The 20,024-nt window shown below is 45.8% G+C and overlaps 1 protein-coding gene across 1 annotated transcript; it reads right to left on the bottom strand.

The window, feature by feature from the left end:
• Nucleotides 1-337: 337 nt before the first annotated feature.
• On the bottom strand, nucleotides 338-19,915 carry CSUI_002140 (26s proteasome subunit; the record flags this gene model as incomplete). The annotated part of the gene is made up of 21 exons (XM_068062342.1): nucleotides 338-485; nucleotides 1,071-1,198; nucleotides 1,747-1,891; nucleotides 2,853-2,891; nucleotides 3,512-3,599; nucleotides 4,283-5,099; nucleotides 5,870-6,033; nucleotides 6,485-6,644; nucleotides 7,575-7,685; nucleotides 8,604-8,705; nucleotides 9,785-9,996; nucleotides 10,872-11,124; nucleotides 11,605-11,708; nucleotides 12,182-12,251; nucleotides 12,887-12,994; nucleotides 13,841-14,184; nucleotides 15,077-15,536; nucleotides 16,117-16,334; nucleotides 16,744-16,866; nucleotides 17,817-17,986; nucleotides 19,617-19,915. The coding sequence occupies 21 exons, from the start codon at nucleotides 19,913-19,915 to the stop codon at nucleotides 338-340; spliced, it is 4,263 nt and encodes a 1,420-aa protein (XP_067925690.1).
• Between the last annotated feature and the right edge of the window lie 109 nt (nucleotides 19,916-20,024).

Below are 20,024 nucleotides of genomic sequence, written 5' to 3'. Positions count from 1 at the left end.
CTTCTGTCTGCATGCAGACATCGTCATCTATTTGTATTCGTTTCAACCATAGAACCGAGCAAGTAAGACTTGCTCCTTCTTTCCGTTCTCTCAGGAGACGGCAACGGCGACAATTTCGGCGCATGGACGGAGACCCCTTCAATTGTCGTTTTCTTGACCTCTTCCTGATAAGACCCTAAGATGAAATGAAAGCTTCTCATTCTCCTTATGCCGGAGCTATGAACAAGGCAAATAGATAGCTAGCTACACGGATAGATAGATCGACTTCATCCTGTCATGTCTGTTGTAACTTCCCTGTTGTCTCTTCTTCTTCCTCTATGACAGAAGACAAACGCAGTTAACCTGACCATTCAAAGGGAGTGAAAGGCTCAGCTTCTCTTTCCTCTGCTCCCCCACTTGATCCTCCAGATGACTGGTCACCGGCGTTTTCGTCTTCTCCTTTTGCGTCTTCTTTCGGCTCTAAGAACTCATCAGGCTCTGTAGGTCTGAGAACAACCCAACGAGACGAAGCAAGATAAAGGCACAGAGAGAGCAGAAAAATTGCATACATACGTGCACATAAGAATGAAGAAGAGATAAACACTTGAGTGTCTCTACATGGTCTACGCCACGACGACAAAGGACATAATACAATCACTATCTCTCTACATCCATATTCATGAATACATACATACGTATCTACGAATATATATATATATATATATATAGCCTACCCCGGAGTACTGTAAAGAGAAATCACAGGCCACCCCCCTCTCACGATGACAGGCTTTACTCTCAGCATGAAGAAAGTATACCGAAGAAGATGTTAGTGATAAATATATGAAATCGAGATCAGCTAGGAGACTTATATATTCGAAAACTCACATATATACAGCTATACTTAGCTACAGAAAGACAGACGGATGGATACAGATCGGTCAATGAATAGATATAGTACTGTGTGGCGGTGAAGCAAGATAAAGAGAATTCTTCTCGTGCGTATGATGGTTTTCGTTCATACGTATAGTATAGAAGACGTCGTGACGCTGAAGATATAGCTAGAAGTAAGAAGAGGAAGGATAGAAACATACCTTGTATCTCGTAAGAGAACAAAGCCTGCTTTGCGCCCTGGGAAGATCGGTTGATACCGCGAGTCAGGCATTAGATAGATGAATGGCTGTTGCTGAGGCAGAACTCGACAAGGATTTCTCATCTCCACCTGAAGGAAAGATGAGACACCTTCCATCGAACAACGCTAGGACCTCCTTTGTCTACATCGATACGAGTCTGATTACATACAGCTACCGACAACACATAAGCAGACAGATGAACTACCGAGATTTACAACAGAGAAAAGGGGGGAGAATGAAACAATCTAAAACAGAAAGAAAGTTACACGCAAGCATTCCCGATGGATGTCACCTTTGACACAGACTGCCTTCAATGCCATCAGCGCAGACGGACAGAAATACACAACAATACACCTCGAAAGACACGAATACATATATATATATACAGATATATATAGTTATATACACGGCCACCTCTCTCTGTGTATCTACATGCGTATTCTACTGGCTGTAGTGCAGCTCCTCCCCGTATGAATTGGGTGAGTCTATTGCCATATCTCCCTCTCATGGCCGTCATCTTCTTTATTTTTTCTCCTCTCATCGACACTTCCTTTCCCCTCGTCTACTGTATCCGTACGTACATATTGACCTCAGCCAGAGTCTCTTGTCTCCCTCTCTCTCTCTCCTTCCTTCTTACTTCTTTGGCGTCTTCCTTATTATTGCTCGACGATGATGACCCGCTGCCTGTCGACTCCTCTCCCCCTCCTGTTCCACTTGAACCTTCTTCTCCCTCTTTCTTCTTATCTGAGCTCTTGCTAGTAGTAGCTTTGCTGTCCTCATCCCTGATCGAAACAGACAAGTCAAAAGAAAACATGAAGGTGTTTCTCTTTCTCTGGGTGGTCTAGGCCTGAGCCCGGAACATCTACCGCTTGAAAGGTAGAAGCGTTTGTTTCGAAGAGAAGAAGGGGCTGCCGACTGGCTAGCAAAGAGTTGTGGGGGGCCACGGAGTAGAGATGGTGAGGGGAAGGGGTGAAGAAGAAGAGAGGAGGAGAACAAGCTAAAGGCACTCATTCATGCGTTCGACCAGCAGAGGATGAGGGAGAGATACAAAGAATGGATCGGGATAGTCCACACGTAAAAATAAGATGCCGCGGAAAAAGTGTCTGTTTTCTTAAGAGGAGACTGGTCACGCGGATTTGATTCCATACAGAAACAACGCATATATATATATATATATAGAGAGAGAGAGAGAGAGAGAGGGGTAGATCGATAGAGAAATCTCTACCTAGACCTAGACACAGATACGTCCCTACAATGTGAGGCATGTCCGGAGTGTTGGGAGGAACCACAAAAGCTGACTGTATGTGAGGAGGGAAGTTCGACTCATCAAAGCAACGGGGGAACAGACGAATCATACGTAGGACTGGAACTGAAGAAGAGAGAGACGACTGGTCTCTATTCTATCGGTAAGAAATAAACATCCTATAGCCGCCTGAGAAGACCAAGCTCACTCATAGTTGGTTGGGTGTCTACTTGTCCATTCAATGCAAGATACGCCGCTATCTCAAACTAGAGAAAGACATGTAACTAAATCCTCAGCCTGGAATCCATATGTAAGACGCATGCAGATCTTCGTTGAAAAGCAAGAGACAGAAAGAAATACATCCTTTCTACATACGAGGGACACAACCAACTACACCTCCATCTCTTCCTCCTCCCCGTCTCTCTCTCTCTCTGTATATACACGTGAGCGGAAACATATACGTGTATCATATGCATCTACGTGCATGGCTATAGACTTACTTGTCTTCCGTTTCAACTTCCATTCCATCGGACTCTTTCCTGGAGAGTTAAAGGAAAAAAAGGAAGGGAAATAAACAAATAGACGGACGGCAGGCTGGCGAGAACCAAGCCGATCAAGAAGAAAAAAGAGATGTAAGAAAAGAAGACGTCACCTTGGGTGTTTAATGAAAGCAGAGGGAGAGCTGGACATTCAAGCATTCATATGGATACACAGGTGCCGAATACACTCGGAATAGGGTAGCATACACATATACACACCGATACACATGCATACATACACTCACATAAACAGACCCTACAGTGCATTGCATGAGAATACATACATATACCGGTGAACGAGGAATACATGATGGATCATCGCCAGCAGAGAAAATGTTGTTTCGTTTGTAGTCCAGTAATTACGTGGAAGTGGGAAAGAGAACATTCTTCTTCTCTCCTCCCTTCCGCGCTATCTCTTCCCTCCTTTATCCCCGCACTTCCTCACATTTCCGCTACACTAGACAAACGAGAGAAGACGACAGAGGCAAGCTTCGCAATTCACAGGGAGGCTACTCCTACAAAGACTTCTTCCTCTTTTCTACGTGCAGAAGGCAAAAGAATATACAAGAGACACACACAGTTCACATGTCGCTTTCTCTCTCATCCCAAGTTTCTCTTACTTTAGTTTTCCACCGTCGCTTCCTCCTTCAGCTCCTTCGGATTTCTTCGCCTTCTTAGGAGGCTCTCCATCGACTTCAACCTCCATGGCTGAAACAAAAAGACAGGAAGAATGAAAGAAAGACGAGCAGAACGTACATCTCTCCATACTCCTCCAGTATCCCCACTACTACCGCTATCAACAGACACATACATAAAAATAGATTGATCCTCGCATAGATACGTAAGTAGATAACCTTCCTCTATGAACGATGGTTGAAGTACATAGAAAGCACCAAAACGGATGAAGAAAAGCGAAGAGAAGATCTCTCCCCTCCCTGAGTCAGATGGAGCTGATGCCTCTCCTCCAATGGAGTTCATTTCTTCTGTTTCTTCTCCATAACAAAAAGATAATGAACACGACGGTATTGTTCCGATAGAACTCCCTGTCTCCCGTCCTTTAGGCAAGTGTCTGCTTTGTTAGTCTTGTTGTTTTTCTTCTTCTCCTCGCATTTTCTTTCTTCCTCTTCTTTCTCCTTGGCTTCACCTGCTCATACGACTTGTAGCGGTACTTGCCTATTGACGTGGCCTCCGATCCCACCCCTAGGCTGGATGAAGGGAATCATCGCCGTGCTAGACACACAGACAGCTACACATACATATACATGTATATGCATGCATATATCTATAGTGAAAGCGGCAGAGACGAAGAATGAGACGAGGAGATGACGAAGAGACCCGCATCATCTGTAGGGCAGAAGAGTCGCGTTTTTTTCATAGTCTTCTTCGCCTACCTGAAGATCCCGAGGAAGACGAGGATGAAGTGTTACCGTCTCCATGGTCGCTCTTTTCCTTATCATCTCTGTTTGAACTCCTCTGGGAGGTTTCTTTCTTCTTTTCTGTCTCTAGACGTTTCTTTTGTTCCTGGAGCTTTCGATTCCTTTTTGCTGTGGTACTTAGGACAGCTTTGATGGTCTGTTTCTTCTCTTCTTTCTTCTCAAGACTTGCTAAAGATGGAATGTATGAAAACTGTCCTCTTCGACACCCCACGCACATCACTTTCCAGCTTGAAGGAAGTCTTAAGAGTGAGAGGAAGTCTTGGTTACTCACACCTTCTTTCTTCTCTCCTTCTCCCTTTCCTGTTGGGACTCCCTTGTCTTCTTCATTCTCTTTCTTTTCTTCTTTGTCGTCTTTCTTCCCTCCTTTCTCTTCATCTTCTTTCTTTACCTTACTACTATTCTCTTGATCTTTCTTCCCGACAGTGTTGTTCTCTTCTTCCCGCTTCATTCCTGCCCCCTCCTCTTTCTTCTCTTCAGCCTCTTCCTTCATTTCAACGTCCTTCTGTTCTTCCTTATTAGACGAGCTCGACTTCCCCTTCTCTTCTTTCTTCTTGTCTTGGATCGCATTCGAGGTCGACGAGGCACTGCCGCTACTGCTGTTCGGTGCAGGAGAGACCGTCAATCCAATAAGAGCTGTAGGAGTAAAGGTTAAAGCGACCATGTGAAGAAGAGGATACCAATACCAGAATTGAGCGAAGAGACAGAACCCTACAGCCGCTTCTTGTCGTAGTACCCCACTTGAAGAGAACATTGAAGCTACCACATTTCGTCCCTGCATACAACAGCAGTTTTACGAAGGAAGAAAGGAAAATCAAAGAGAGAAAGAGAAGATCTCTCTCTACTCGGAAACAAAGAAAGACGGAGAGACAAAGAAACATTTCCGATACTCGAGAGGCGACCTTACACGACAGTTTTATATGGCTACCTTTATACACCTATACGCATGTGAAGCATACGACACTCACACAAGAAAGGCCAATATATGACACCCAGGACGCGAGCGACGCGCCTCCGCTGAGACGGGTAGGTCGATAGATTGACCGATAGATAGATCGGTAGATAGGGAAATAGATAGATAGATAGACACGAGATCGGGAGGCTGCCGCAATAGTGGTCAGAATTCTTCTGCTTATATTTCTTTGCATCAGCGACTTGTTTTCCTACTATAGCGAACACACGGATAGACTAGATCTTATCATCTCTCTCTAGGAATACAAGGCATACACGATACAGAACGTTGTCTTGTTCTTCTGTTCTCTCCTCCTTTCCTTCTCCGCAGGGGAGAGCAGAGGAGAAGACAAGATAAGAGCAAGGCAGACGCGAAAAAAGAAAGTAGTCATGCACGCACAGAACAGACGCGGGCAGCGTGAATACATGCACATGCGTCACGCGTACGTCAGGAAAACGTACAGCACACGCTTACTGCCTACACAGATGAAACACATCATCTATCACCTCAAACACACTGACTGCTGATAAAGACAGAGAGAGAGACGGAGGTAAAAAGAAGTGGATTTGGTTGAGACACGACTTCGTACTTACTCCAGCATCAATTAAACCCGTAGCAAGGAGAGCCCCGAATCGCGCCATAACATCTTCATGCTTATCTCCGATAACTCTCTGAAGCAAACTTCTTACAGTCCCTACTTCACTGCATGCAATCTCTGTAACCTGCTGTAAGACTAGGCCCAAGCCAATGAAAGCCCCTGCGAACCGCGCAAATTTCACAGTGTCGGAACAAATGCAAGCTTGAGCTGTGAAAATGCGGGAAGGCAGTAGACGATACCATTCACATACTAACGAAACACATCGAACCAGGCACATAAGAAACTACGTATATGTATACATATATGTAGTTTCTCGTGTCTCCCTCTCTCTCTATATGTATGTCGGCATGCGGGCTATACATATAACTGATTTTGAATGTGAGAAGGAGTTGACTGACGGCAAATTCTGAGGACAAGTATATACGTACTCACACAAGAAAAAGACTGTCTACTTTGATCTGAGCTCTGTCTCAAATCGATTCGACTTGGAGAGTTTTCCTCTGTGCTTGTTTCTTCTTTCAGTCCCGCTACGCCACTGTCAACTCCCTCCTCATACTGCTTCACAAGACGCTGAGAAAGACAGAGGATGCATGCATGCGCCAGAACCTACCCTGACGGACGAAGTCAGTTGAGTCATTAGCCAGAGGGAGAAGAAGATCGACAACCTCCTTCTGACCGCTTCCGGCACATGCAAGCCCCAAAGCAAGGGCAGCTCCATAGCGCACATGAGGATTGAATGACCCGCTCAGGACTTTGAGAATTTGAGGAAGCTAGAGAACGGAGACCAAGCAGAAAAAAAGACACTTCGTTGCGAGGAAGTTAAGAACGGTGTCTTTTTCAAGGACAATAATACAGAATCGCCTATACAATGGGGGGAAGGGGAAAATGACTGCTAGGCTCGACGTATTCGATATATATACATACATACATATATGCATGTGCTCATTCATGTCTCATACCCTATAGACTGGAGAGAATTCATCGTCTTTTCGAGACGACTTCTCTCCAGTCTATAGGATACTCCTTGTGCCGCAGGTGGCATACGTGCGGTACCTACGTACAGCACCTGCGACAGAAGGAGTCGTGTGAATCTCAACTGCCTGCAGGGTTGAAACGCGTTTGTACGTGAGACATGCAGTGAAGTGAATACGAATCGATGCAAGAATACGTACACACATCCGCCAACCGCCTTTCGCCAGTGCATGCATTCTCCGGTTCTCCGAAACACAGTTCATACCTCTTTCTCCTAGGATACACAGTGGACTCCCTACAAAGACACAAATCTCCTGAGAGCAGTGGAGTGATGCTCTCTCCGGAGAATGACCAAATGCCCCTACAAATCTCCGGAAGATCTCGATACACGATGCCTTCTCAGGACTCTGTGTAGTAGCACAGTGCTGCCTCGGCAGAGACATACCGAATAGTCCATCGACGCCCGTAGCTGTATGCATGTGATATGTATTATGTATCTATCCATATGAATACAAGCACCCGATTTGAAAGCGCCTACTTCGGCAAGAAGTGTAGTGCTTTGTGCGAACCCTGCTTTTGTGGGAATGTGAAGTAGGCTGAGACACGTTAAACATGCGTATACATACATAGACAGAGAGACGGAGAGACAGACAGACAAACAGACGATTTATATGGACAGACTTCAATACTGTTGCTGTAGTATGGACAGAGCTCGATATTGTACGCACCTGTTGCTTGTCTCCGCAGAGGACAAACCCGAGAGAGATGACAGCGGCCCGGCGTACGTCGTCATTGACATCGGAGACAGACACATGCAGAAGTCGGCGAATCGCGCTACTCTGAACAAAGAGAGAAAAAAAGAAAGAAAGCGAAGGGCCTGAGCATCTTCGTATCCCCTGACTCATAAACACGGTGAGGCTACACTCCCCCACACACACATGGGAAATTTCAACTCACGAACTCTTCGCACATCTCAAAGACTACGAAGAAGACAGACAGATACCTAAGTATCCACGCAGAACAGTCACGAGCTCATCACTGTATGCACTTATATGTACTACTCAAGCCATGAGCTGCCGAACAGGTTAACAGAGATTCATACACATATGTTCTCCATCTAGCTACTATAGGGCGCGTACAAAACAAAGCTACCTTCTACTTTCTAGAGTAAATCAAGATACATCATATGCTCATGTATATCAGTTCATAGATGTACGTAGTATCGTAGCCTATGTACCTGTCTACCCAGATGCAATCCACATATACATGTCTCCGCTGAGCGCGGCATAATACATCGTCACCGCAGCAACCCTCTTCTTTTAGGGTTGACAGCTTGAAAACGGGATTCCAGGCACATGTTCGGAGACCATTGTCTGAGACGTAGCCATCGTCTATCATCTCAATCTCGCCAGAACCCCCGAGCCAACTGCTGGGAGATTACCAGTGGTTTTCTTTCCGCTCTTATTGTCGATGTCCACGGGTAAGGCTGTGGCTGACTGACTCACACAACAGCTGTAACGCTCCGAGAGCTGTGTATTCAACGGAGTCATCTGTTGTCTAATATGAATGGCTTCAGCTGTGTACATACACCGCGCGAGTGGCAATGATGATGATAATGCTATCGAGGAACGAAGTCATCACTGCATGCATGCACTGGATTTTCTTTCTATGAAAACATAAAGAGTCTCTGTGACTAGGCAAACAGCCGCAGAGTCGAGAATCTCAGCATTGGGTATCCCGACAGGCCTCGAACTTACGTTAGCAGTGCCACAGTACGCCATAGCAATAGTAAACATTCCTCCATATCGAATAAGAGCATCACACTCTTTACTGCAGAGTTTTTCTATCAAAGCATCAGCCTGAAAACGTCACAAGCAAATTAAGAAGAGAGTTGTTGGAAACGGCAGGAAGAAGAAAGAAAACGTTCCTTCTCTTACCAGAAAGCTTCCTGTTCGAAGATCTCTCTGTGTCATCCTACCCCTGTTTCTGTATCTATACTAATACAAATCTCCGTATCTGCGTGGGCATACGCTTCCTGTATGTGTCTACACTGATCGAGGTATAGATGTATATACTCTGATTTGCCCTTCTGCTTGTCAGCATGTTCAGAGATCGAGAAGCGCACGACCGAAACGAACGCCGGTATATAGATGTAGAATATTAGAAACTTTATTAGTGCGGTGCATCCAGTAGCTAGCATACATCTGTACTGTACATGTATCAGATATACAAAACATATCCGTCAACCAGATGTGTCTATGTAGGCTCCTGTATAAAGACGGGTACGAACAGATTCCCACATGGAGGAGGCTTTGCTACTAGCTGGACGGTGGCGTGCTTGTCCCGCTCCCCCCGCCTCACAGCTCGTTTGGACGTAACCAGATAGGAAGACGGCCCTACAGATTTGCACGTATATATCATCTACAAACACGTGTATACCGATGCAGATATATACATATACATATGTATTTATACGCGTACATGAAGGGAGGTGATACACAGCTCCTGTATTTTGATGCCGTGCTAGAACAGAAAGCTGCTCCCCCATCATCATGCCCTACTCTTCTTTCCTAGTCAAGTCCGGTTGCCGAGTTTGCACCTTTGAAGAAACTGAAGCATTCAGTGGCCTTTTCTAGGCAAGCCGGAGAAGTGACGGGTGAAAGAAGCTCTATAAATGTATATGTGTGCGTGTACACACGTGAGATTCTTCGACTTCAGAGGACAGTCACAGGGGTGGATGGATGGGTAAAGAACTTCACAGTACGGCTCAACTATGTATCAGCTGAACAAGCAACAGGATCCTGTATGATATATTGTATAGGGTCTTCATTCGCGTGAAATTTTCTTCTCTTTCCTTCCCGATTGTTCTTTCTCAATCTTTCTGACTGCATGTCTCTTCATATAGTCCATGTATCTTGTTTGTGTACAGGTAACACACCTCTTCTTCTTTCTTGAACATGAGAAGTGCTATAGCGATGCCACAGGCTCGTCGAATCTTCTCATGCTGTGTATCTTGAGCATACGCCAGAAGTTCATCGACGGCTACCGCACGGGAACTTCCGAGTAGAAGAAGTCCAACAGCTATGGCGGCTGCTTCTCCCGCTACCGCACTATCAAGGAAAAGGACGCCCTTCAGAGCTTCGTAGACTTCTATAGGAAAGCCAATCACATGGAAACACACAGAAGACTTCTCAGAGATCAGCTTTGCACTCAAGAGGATGGGAGAAGCAATACATAGGGGTGACGAGAGAACAGAGTAGGCGTTCAAGGGGATCACCAATGTGGGTATGTGTATGTTGAGATCAGGCACAGATGCTTGCATGCAAATGTGTTATAATACACTCTCGTAAGCGGGCATAGGTATCTACGTATAATACTCACTTGAATATGTATGTAAATGTATGTACGTGTGTAGCCTTGTGCACGTGTCTTCGAACTCGAGAGGGTACCCGAAGAAGGAGAAAAAAAAGTGTATGGTCATCATCCTACTCTCTCTCTCTCTCTGTGCTTGACCATCAGAAGGGCACTTAACGCAGACAATCAAAGACAAAATAACACAAATAGCCGCTATGTATATCCACGTGTCGAATACATGCATATATATACATATATATATATATATATACATATATATCTATCAGATATAACTGAAGAAAAAGCGGGGGGCTGTCTGACAGCTGCGGGACGCCCGATGTGAAGCCACACATTTACAAGAAAAAACACACAGGGGTGGGTAAGATGTGAAAAGCTTGAATGCACTAATCTTCTCTACATCAGCTTAGATACCCGCATAGATATATAATACATTCAATGGTACCTATATCATACCATCCTTGCTTAGCTTGGCTTCCCACCCATGCATATACCGGTAGACGCATAAGTGTATAGAGGTACCCTGCCTCGCACACCTCCATACACAATATCTATCTGCACGTATATGTCAGTACACGCATGATGTCTTCAGTTATACTCCTCGTGTGTGTGTGTGTGTGTTGCATGCATACAATAAAGAAAAAAGAACTGACCGGCATCATCGTGATTTCCTAAGCATACAAGGCCTAAGCCTAGACAGCAACCCTGTTGCTTTGGTTCACTTGAAGTTCCTGCGGCTTGAAGTTGTTGAAGGAGATATTCACGGATCGACGAAGACTGCTGATTGGCATTGATAATGCCCAAGGCGTAGAAGGCTCCACCCTCACTATACGGGGAAGATGAAGAGGAAGAAGCCGAAGAAGGGAGGTACGTCCGCAATAACTTCATGCCATCACGGACATGGCCCTGTAGGAATGAAACATACGGACACGACAGAAAAGGAGAAAGTAACACAGTCATGGTATGATAAAGAGCTATAAGGAATCGGCTCTCAGACACGTGCACGTGTACATACCCCTTACTCACCCGGCTATATACATATACGTAGACAATGTACACCCTTCTGCTCCAGTCTTACATTCTCTTTCTCTTCATGAGTCGGCACCCATATATATAAAGAGATATGCATGAATGACCCATCAGGAGCTTTATACGTAGCGATAGAAAGGAAAGCAGAGCATCTCCACACTCGTACAAGGGAAGCTAGACGACAGATATGTTTCCGCCGGCACGAGAGGCGAAAGAAGAAAAGAAGAACGCCTTCTCTCTCTTTCTCTTCTGTTATAGCCTGTCAATCAGGGCCACCAGGAAAGACAGAAGAATCGGCAGATCAGACTCTTGACCACAGTCACACGAGGAATCGAAAAGACGCTTAATAGAGAGTACCTTGTGAACAACTCCAAGCGAAGCTGTCGCTGAGAACCGGGCCCAGTTACTTGCGCGAGCCATCCAGTCTAGGTTCCACCGAAGAAACACATCACACGATGTCCCTGAAAAGACAGATGATAGGAAAAACAAAGGAAGAAGAAAGGCACACATGTGGTACGAGAAAGAAGAATGACACACGAGGACCCCAAGACCGAAAGGAATCAGAACCCCTACATCCTGAGGGGTGTGTGTATACAGGACAGAAACAGGAACAACCGTATATACGTACACGTACGTGTATACATATTCATCTGAAGAGCTAAATGTGGAGAGAGAGTAGACCCCAAAAAGAACGTGTTACTTAATGAACAGAGATAATAATATAGATATATACATAACCGCATGTGCATATATACATACGCAACACGGAAGCATATATATATATATATGCTTCCGTATATATGTATATATATGTCGAAGGAGCTGCAACTGCAACAACAAAGAGAGATAAATAAAATTTCCGTGATGACGATAGGTAGGTACATTCGTTTTCCCGGAGAAAACACAAGACAAAACGGCGATTTTCTTGACATACCCGCTTGCATAAACATATGGGCGATGACAAGGCCGTGATGAAGAAGAGACGACCGAGAATCAATAGATCGCTGAGGACAAGCAAAAAAACCAAGTGAAGGAGACAGCAGGGCTCTAGAAAGAGAAAGGAAACAAGCGGAAAGTGAATACACTACACAACCGAAACCTCCCTCCCCCGGATATGACGGAAAAAGGTCGCTGATCTTCACCTGACAGCGAGGACTTTGATAGAACTGCATCCGATCCTTCTGGAAGCGCAAAAAACTAGTCTCTTCGACGTGAATGAAGTTTCTGCTGCTTAAGAATACACGGGCGAGGGCCCACCCCAGCTCAGAAGGGTGTATGTATGTATGTATGTATTGATAGCTCCGGCCCCATAGAGACACTGAGAGTATCTTGGTGTTCCTCCCCTCCTCAACAGAAGGCACTGGCTAACATTTTCTTCTCACACGTCTTTCCTTTGAAAAGACGAGTATCCTGTCCTAGTCACGATATCAAACTTTTTTCATCCTTTTTCGAGTTAAAACAGAAAGGACGACCGCGGCTGTTAGTGTTATAGTGTTGTTGTGGAAAGAATCATATTAGGTACTCGTGAAGGTGAAACAAGAACGCGTGTGAGATATGGGAGAGTTCTTAGATCTCTAGGGAGAGAGAGAAGCGATTCTTTTCTTTTGCAGAAAGACTACTGATGAAACACCTTCCTTACCTTGCATACATCAAGGAGCATGATGTCCGCACGGTTCTCACGATGGAGGAATTGAATGCTGAAAGCCGTCTGAGCTTCCCCACTCAATATATATCTCAGAAGTTTCAGCTGGTTCACAAACGTACGTACACCACAACGTTAGGCAAAACCATCGAAAGAGAACCTTCTGTCTGTTGGAGGAAGAAGCGAAAGAAAACGAAGGTACCTACGCGGATACTAGACTTCCTTAGGACTGTTGTTGCACGGGTAGTATCATCCGGGACAGGGGGGGTTATTCAGAGCCTTGTTCTGGGCGACTTTACCTACACCTAGGGTAACTGTTGTGTTTTATTATTAGATGGCACTTGACCTATCCTTTTCCTTATCAGACAACATCTGAAGCTACACTCCTTGGTTCCACACGTGCACACTGTCTAGAGATCTTCGTAACACAAACGGTGACTATCTGTACACCTTGGAAGAGCCGTGAACAGCCACCCTGCCATGGCATGTAGATCTCAAACACATAAGGAGATAGACTATCCGTCATCTATTCTAGCCTCTCCAGGGGTGTCTTCATAGCAACTGCCTTTACATACAACGTTACTGTTACCATCCATCGTCTAGCTACCACCTTGATGTTGTTCTTCTTGGCTGTCCTCCTGGTTCTTGGAGATGACCACAGCCAAATTCATACGCAGTATGGAGCCGGAAGTACGAAGCACCGTGTACCAGTTAAGGGTAAGTAAGTCGAGGTGTACGGGTTGTCATCGCTTGTAACTAGAGCTTCCCTCAATCTAAGTTAAGAAACTGCTTATACCTCATGACAACAATGACTACAACAGCTCCTACTCCTCCTACTCGGCCCTTAGCAGCAGACTCGTGCGCGGATAGCAAAGACTGCCGACCTACGCAAGTCACTCAAAGTCACGGAGGCACGGGAAGCTTGTTTGACTTCTCTCTCCTCATACCTACCTTCTTTTCATCAGCTGTCTCTTCTATTTGGGGCTGATCTTTCTTCTTTTCTGCTGGCACAATACTCCCCCCCTCCGGTGTATCTACGACACCATTAGTACCAGAGCCGGCAGCGGCGCCATTCGTCACTCCAGAAGCAGAAGAAGAAGTCTGATGGGTTCCTTCGGTCGCTCCATTTCCATTGGCTGACTGGCTCTGAGAAGATGGATTGTTTGCATCTCCAGCTGCTGCTGTAGAAGAAGAAGAGGCACCGTCGTTCTCGCCTGACCGCTCTTCTGATGAAGGTTCATCACGAGCTTTGATAAGAGGATGAGCTAAGAGAGCCTGCTGGAAAGATTGTCGTTCTGGTGTTTTTTAAACAGAGTAGGAAGTCAACAACACAAAGAGAAAGTACGAAATATTGAGAATGGAGTTGGAAGTAACGGCGGTTAATTCATGTCAAAGCAAGAGAATGAGAAGGATGAAGTGAGGGAGAGAAGGTTACCACATCAAACATGCCGAGGAGGGGGAAAACACTCAAAGAAAACCTACGATATTTAGCTAGACACCACAAACTAAAGTCACAACATATGTGAGGTGTGTACGGAGAAGGGGTGACGGGTGATTTGAGGGGATAAGAAGTCGTGTACCGCACGACGGTGAGGGCCCCCCCCGCCCCTCTCGGAAGATTCGGGAACAGAGTGGAGAGATCAAAATGAATGAGGGGTACCGAGAATGAAGCACGAGGGAGAGTTTTTTTCTAGTAGAAGTGTGTATGATGACGAATATGACTAGCAAGAGCAGACATCAGCACCTATAGATACCCAGGAGATTTCTATCATCATCAGCAATGAAATAGCAAGGAAGAAAAAAAGGAGATGCGGGCTGGGCTTCCCAAACACTATCTGTGTATGCATGCATGCATCGACATGTATCCCAAAGAGTATATCCTCCATGTTCAGTATAAGGCTTAGTCTAAGACTATTAGTACTCTCCCAGTACAGTATACTTCACGTTCACCTTACACTCAGTGTAGGCACCAACTCTCTACCTGCGCAGTACCAACAGATACGGATGTCTGATATCTGGAGATAAGAAGATAACGAGGAATAGGTTTGACTTCGCCTAAATACGAGGCAAAAGAAAGAGAGTGACGAGGAGAAAAGTAAAGAGTGGGTGGCGTTGAACGAAACTCCTTGAAACACTTGCTCTCTTGTGAAGATCTATCTGCCTCTGTTTTCTCGTGTGGAAACTTACCTAGTTGAAGAAGATCAAAAGCAATCTGACAGGCCATGAGAACCCCTTCTTCTTCACGGTTGGAATCTTTGGTTGTTTGGTGAGGTTGCAAGAGAAGCTGAGTAAGGAGCTCAGCTACTCTATTACTATCATCTTCTTGAACTAGACATCGACAGAGCCCTGAGTATAATAGACCTCGTATCTCCGCTCTTTCTTGTTCAGAGGTCACACGATGAAGTGCTGTCAAGGCTGATGTAGATGGATTCTCTTTGGTCCCTGCTTCTTGATGTTTTCGGCTAAGAAAGGCATTTGAAAGACTCTGTTCACCCCCCTCATGGGAACTAGACATGCCTGAGGGACTCGTGAAGACTCCTGGATCGTATAGAGGGAGAAGCCGCTCAAACTCAGAGATCAGGAGGGAGATCAACTGCGATCGAAAGCATTTAGAAGAGATCAAAGTCTGCATGTTCTCCAGGCAATACTGAAAAAAAAGAAACACAGGAACAAGAAAAGCCAAAGCCATACAGAAAGAACGAGAGCAGGAAAAGACGAAAGGAAATGCGGACTACAGACCGACCATTTCAAAAAGTAAGAAAGGAGAGGAGGAGAGACAGTAGTGGAGTAGAGAGAGGGAAGGTGTGATAGACTAGAGTTCACGGATACAGGTGGAAGAGTAGCGAAAGCAGAGCCACGAAAACCGGCAATATATGCAAACGAGATTCAACTGATCAGAGCAAGGCCTGCAGATTCTACGCTGCTACAGAGGGGAATCCTCTCTCATGATTGGCTCCCTGTGTCTTACCATTTCGTACAGAAGATATCCGTGGCACGCTTTTCTCTCTTAGTGCGACGCCGACACGCTTATACTTACAGACAGATAGCTAGAGAGATATTCGTGCAAGTGTCTTTCTCCTTTTTCAAATAATCAAAATGAAGAACGGTAGAAGACAGCCTACGGAGACTGAGAAGCTGTCCGTTCCTCTCAAGCACTGCAATCCCCCTGTTCCTAGGACGTGCGTCTCTTGCCCGTTCTCTCTCTTTCTCCTCTTCCCTCCCTTTACCTGGCTTACCAAGAGAAGCTGAAACTTTGAGCTCCGGTCTGTAGGAGGGAGTGCTACAGCCCGGGGAGAGTTGAGAATCTCTTGAACTAAGTCTAATCTTCGGGCATCGAAGGCAATTCCAAGAGCATACAGGGAACCGTCTCCTTGTCCGGTACAGACTTGTAGAAGGCGTTTCACTACACTTTCTACGGCCTCCGCCAAAGCAGCTGTCGAAGCCCCTGTCAGCAGTTCGAAGGATAGCCACGCAGGAAAGATTTAATTTCATCTAAGCAAAAGAGAGAGAGAAAACAAAAGCAAGGTTTTCTTCGAAAGGAAAAGAAGAGACTCCTCAGACTGAAAAGCAATGCAGGAGGCAAACTAAGGAGATATGAAAAGTATAAAAAAGTACAGAGGAAAGCCTAAAGAACTTCCTCCAGAATGCTCTCGGCATGGTCCGATAGTGAGACGGATGCGAGAGATGTAAGATACAAAAGGAAAAGAAGAACTGAAGGAAAGCCGATACAAGCCGTGGGCTCCCGGAAAATCATAGAAATGAGAAGAGCGAAACGATTACACAGCAGCAGGAGGTGAAACTTAAGAAAGAGAGAAGATGATACAACACAGGAAGAGGAGAGTTCTTAACCTTACCTCCTGTAGGTTCCTCCATGTCGACTTCCTCTTGAAGCTGTAGAGACACCTGACGTCCTGCAGCAAGTTGCTGACGGCAGAAGTCCTGAAGGCCATTCTGAATGAATGTATCGACGCATTCCCCTGGAAAGAAAAAAAAAGGACAGACGACTGAGAGAACCTAATACAGGGGTCGTTCACGACAGTTTTCTGCCGGACGTCAGGTGCTTTTGAAGCTAGGATGAATGAGCTAGCGAAAGCACACGAGTTAGCATCCGTACACAACACACACAGAAAGAAAGAAGTGCTGTCTGCCTCTTCTCCACAATCGGGAGGCATTGATTAGTTAAGCCAAGGCCTGTCTTTCCCTCTGGCTCTGCACCACGGAGGCGAAAGAGAACGGAGGTTATCGGGCAGACTCAGACACAGATCACCTGGTTGGAGCCGGTAGAAGACGACACCAATCTAACCCGACTGTACACCAACCGCTATGAGAATGCTGGAGTGTGTGGGGAACCTGTCGAGGAACGAAAGAAAGAAGTGAGTGCCCTTCACTGGCAGGGTGCTTTGCAAACTGCAGCTCTGGAAAAACCTGATGATACTTCTTCCACTCACAACACGGAAAGGACGAAAAGTACGTAACCCTAGCTGGCCTTGCCGGCTGAAGAATTTTATCTTCCAAATGAAAGATCACCACTGCAATAGAGTTAAATTTGTCGGCTTCATAGTATACATGTTTCCTTCGTTCTTTATCTTCTTTCTCTCTAAATGAGGGAATAACGCCTTGTCTAAACAGCTGGGTCGAGGTTCACTGCGAGATGAACGGCAGGAGTTCCTCACACGAATCACCCGCGCTACTCAGTTCTTCCGTTCCCCTCTGATAGATTGAAAACACGCGGGAGAGCATGAAACTGAAGAGAAAGAAAAAGAAAGACACGATGATACGCAAGAAAGTCTCTTCAGACCCCAGACGGAGACATGACAGTCGAGAAGCTAAGGTGCCATGGCTGCATTGAATGAGGTGAAGACGTATCTTGCGAGTAAAAAAAGACGCGACAGAAAAGAAGACTTCCCACTTTGTCGGCCCTTCTTACCCAAGACGCGCTGTACATACAGCGACTTCTCCGTGACATCAAACCATTTACCCGAGACGAGGGCAAACTTCATTGCTTCACCGTATTCTTCCAAGTGAAAATAAACTCGACTTGCAATGAAAGCTGCCAGCTGACGTCCTGAGAAAGATTCGTCTTCATAGAGGGCTTCGCTGAAATAGAGGAAGGAGACAACACAAGAAGCTAACTCGCCCCCCATAAAGATGAGAAAGTGAAAAGATCGACTTCACCCGGAAGGAGCGAGACCTGTATGTGTGTATGTATACTGGTTCTGTAAGTATACAGATCGGCATATGCCTATGTATAGACAGTGCGCGTACACACATCCGTACGGGAAGGTCGCAGAAAAGAAAAGGGGTCCAGTCTGAGCAGTGTAACCTTGAAGATTCACCGGTGTACATGTGACGGAGAACATGGTCAACAACACCACGCACACGGTGAGGTTGACAGAAACAGTGATAGGAGGGAGAAATGAGAGGTCGTTGTCCTTCCTCTCTTTAGTGTTAGGTTGCACCTGGTACTGGCCTGATCACCGTCTCTACTGAAATTTGGTCTCACCGACAAACCATGCACAGTACGAGCGTTTTCTGTTTCACTCCGCACATACATACACATAGGTATATACACATGTACGTGCATGTGTCTTTGCTTTTCCATTCAACCTATCAAACTTCAACCATAAAAAAAGCAAACATACATGTACATATATGTATATATACCTATATAGCTATATTTACACACATGTACGGAGTGAAACAGAGGACGCTCATAGTGTGCGTAGTGTGTCGGTAAGACCACAGTTCAGTGGAGACCGTGACCAGGCCAGTACCAGATACAACGTCACTACTAAAAGAAGAAAGATATCGACCTCTCCTACATCACCCTCCTAGCACTGCTGCTTTGGACCTCATCACCCGGCAAGTGCTCGAAAAGCGCGGGCGATTGACTGCCGGAGAATAAAAACAAGGTAAAGACAAATGCCTGGCCCCTTCCACAGACACTTGACCACAGTGGGAGCCTCCACATTTGTGCTATAACGCCTTAACGATGACGCACACGTACGAGTAACTGAATGTAATGGAGAGAGAAGAGAAACAAGACTGAAAGTGCGCAAGCAGCCGCCGTGAGCGTCTGTCTCTCTGTTTGTCAAACGGGTGAGGCGGGTTTTAATCTTTGTCATCTTTGAAGGAAGTCTGCTTAAGGCACGAAAACGTGAAGGGTAGATCTGAACTACCTGTTGGAATTCTTTTTCATATATATATCTATCTATATATGTGTAATGTATGCTTAAGGTATGGTAAATAAAGAGTTTGAAGAGCATGTGAAAAGCGGCACTCAAGGACAACTACGGACACACGCATCTTGATGCTTAGAGAAGCGATGTAGATGTATGTTGTTACCACATACTCCATGTGATCAGGATCATCACACCTCAGGAAGAAAGAACTGCGGACTACACGGTGGACTAACCGACAGGCAAACGAGTACGTGTGCCACCTGTCCTGTTCACCTTTGTTCAAGCCTCGTCTTGCGACTGTGTCAGTTTTCCCGTATGTGTATATTCATCCTCCAAGCTAAAGCAAGGTCTGCTCGTAGTTTTCCTGATTTTGCAAGACATGTGATTCGTCTGTTATATCCCCGGCCCTTCGTAAGAAGACAAGTGAACATATGTTCTGCTTCTCTTGGGCAGAAAAGAAACTGGTGTCCGTGAAAGCTAACAATTCGGAACGTAAGCGTGTCGCAAGAGAGATATTCTACCGCTCGTAAATGGGGAGGACTTACATATCGGAAAGATAGTCGGCGATTTCTGTCCACCATAGATCCGTCATTTGATGGAGCCTGTGAAGTGCAGCAACCTGTAATTCCGGATCTCTCTCATGCAAAAGAGCTAAGACGCCAGCTGCAGAAGATGCAGGAGCTGCTACGCAAAAGGAATTCACCCCTCCTGCAGTTACCAGTGGACTACTTCCGCCACAGGCCATGCTGCTGCCGCTGCTTATCCCTCCTCCCTCCCCAATCTTCTTTGGTGACGAAGCCGCCATTCCAGGCGGAGATGAGACCACCGCTGCTCCCGCTGACATGGTTTCGCCTCTTCAGCAGAAGATCAATGGCGGTGACAACGGGGACGACTTCGTTTGTGATAGAGAAAGGACCGAAGAATCGCGGACGGATTCCGATGCCTTCTTCCTG

This window comes from Cystoisospora suis (genome assembly GCF_002600585.1).
Source record: "Cystoisospora suis strain Wien I chromosome Unknown contig_889, whole genome shotgun sequence".
Classification (NCBI taxonomy): Eukaryota; Apicomplexa; class Conoidasida; order Eucoccidiorida; family Sarcocystidae; genus Cystoisospora; species Cystoisospora suis.
Note: the sequence above shows the minus strand (reverse complement) of the source record. Positions and strands in the feature narration are given on the sequence as shown.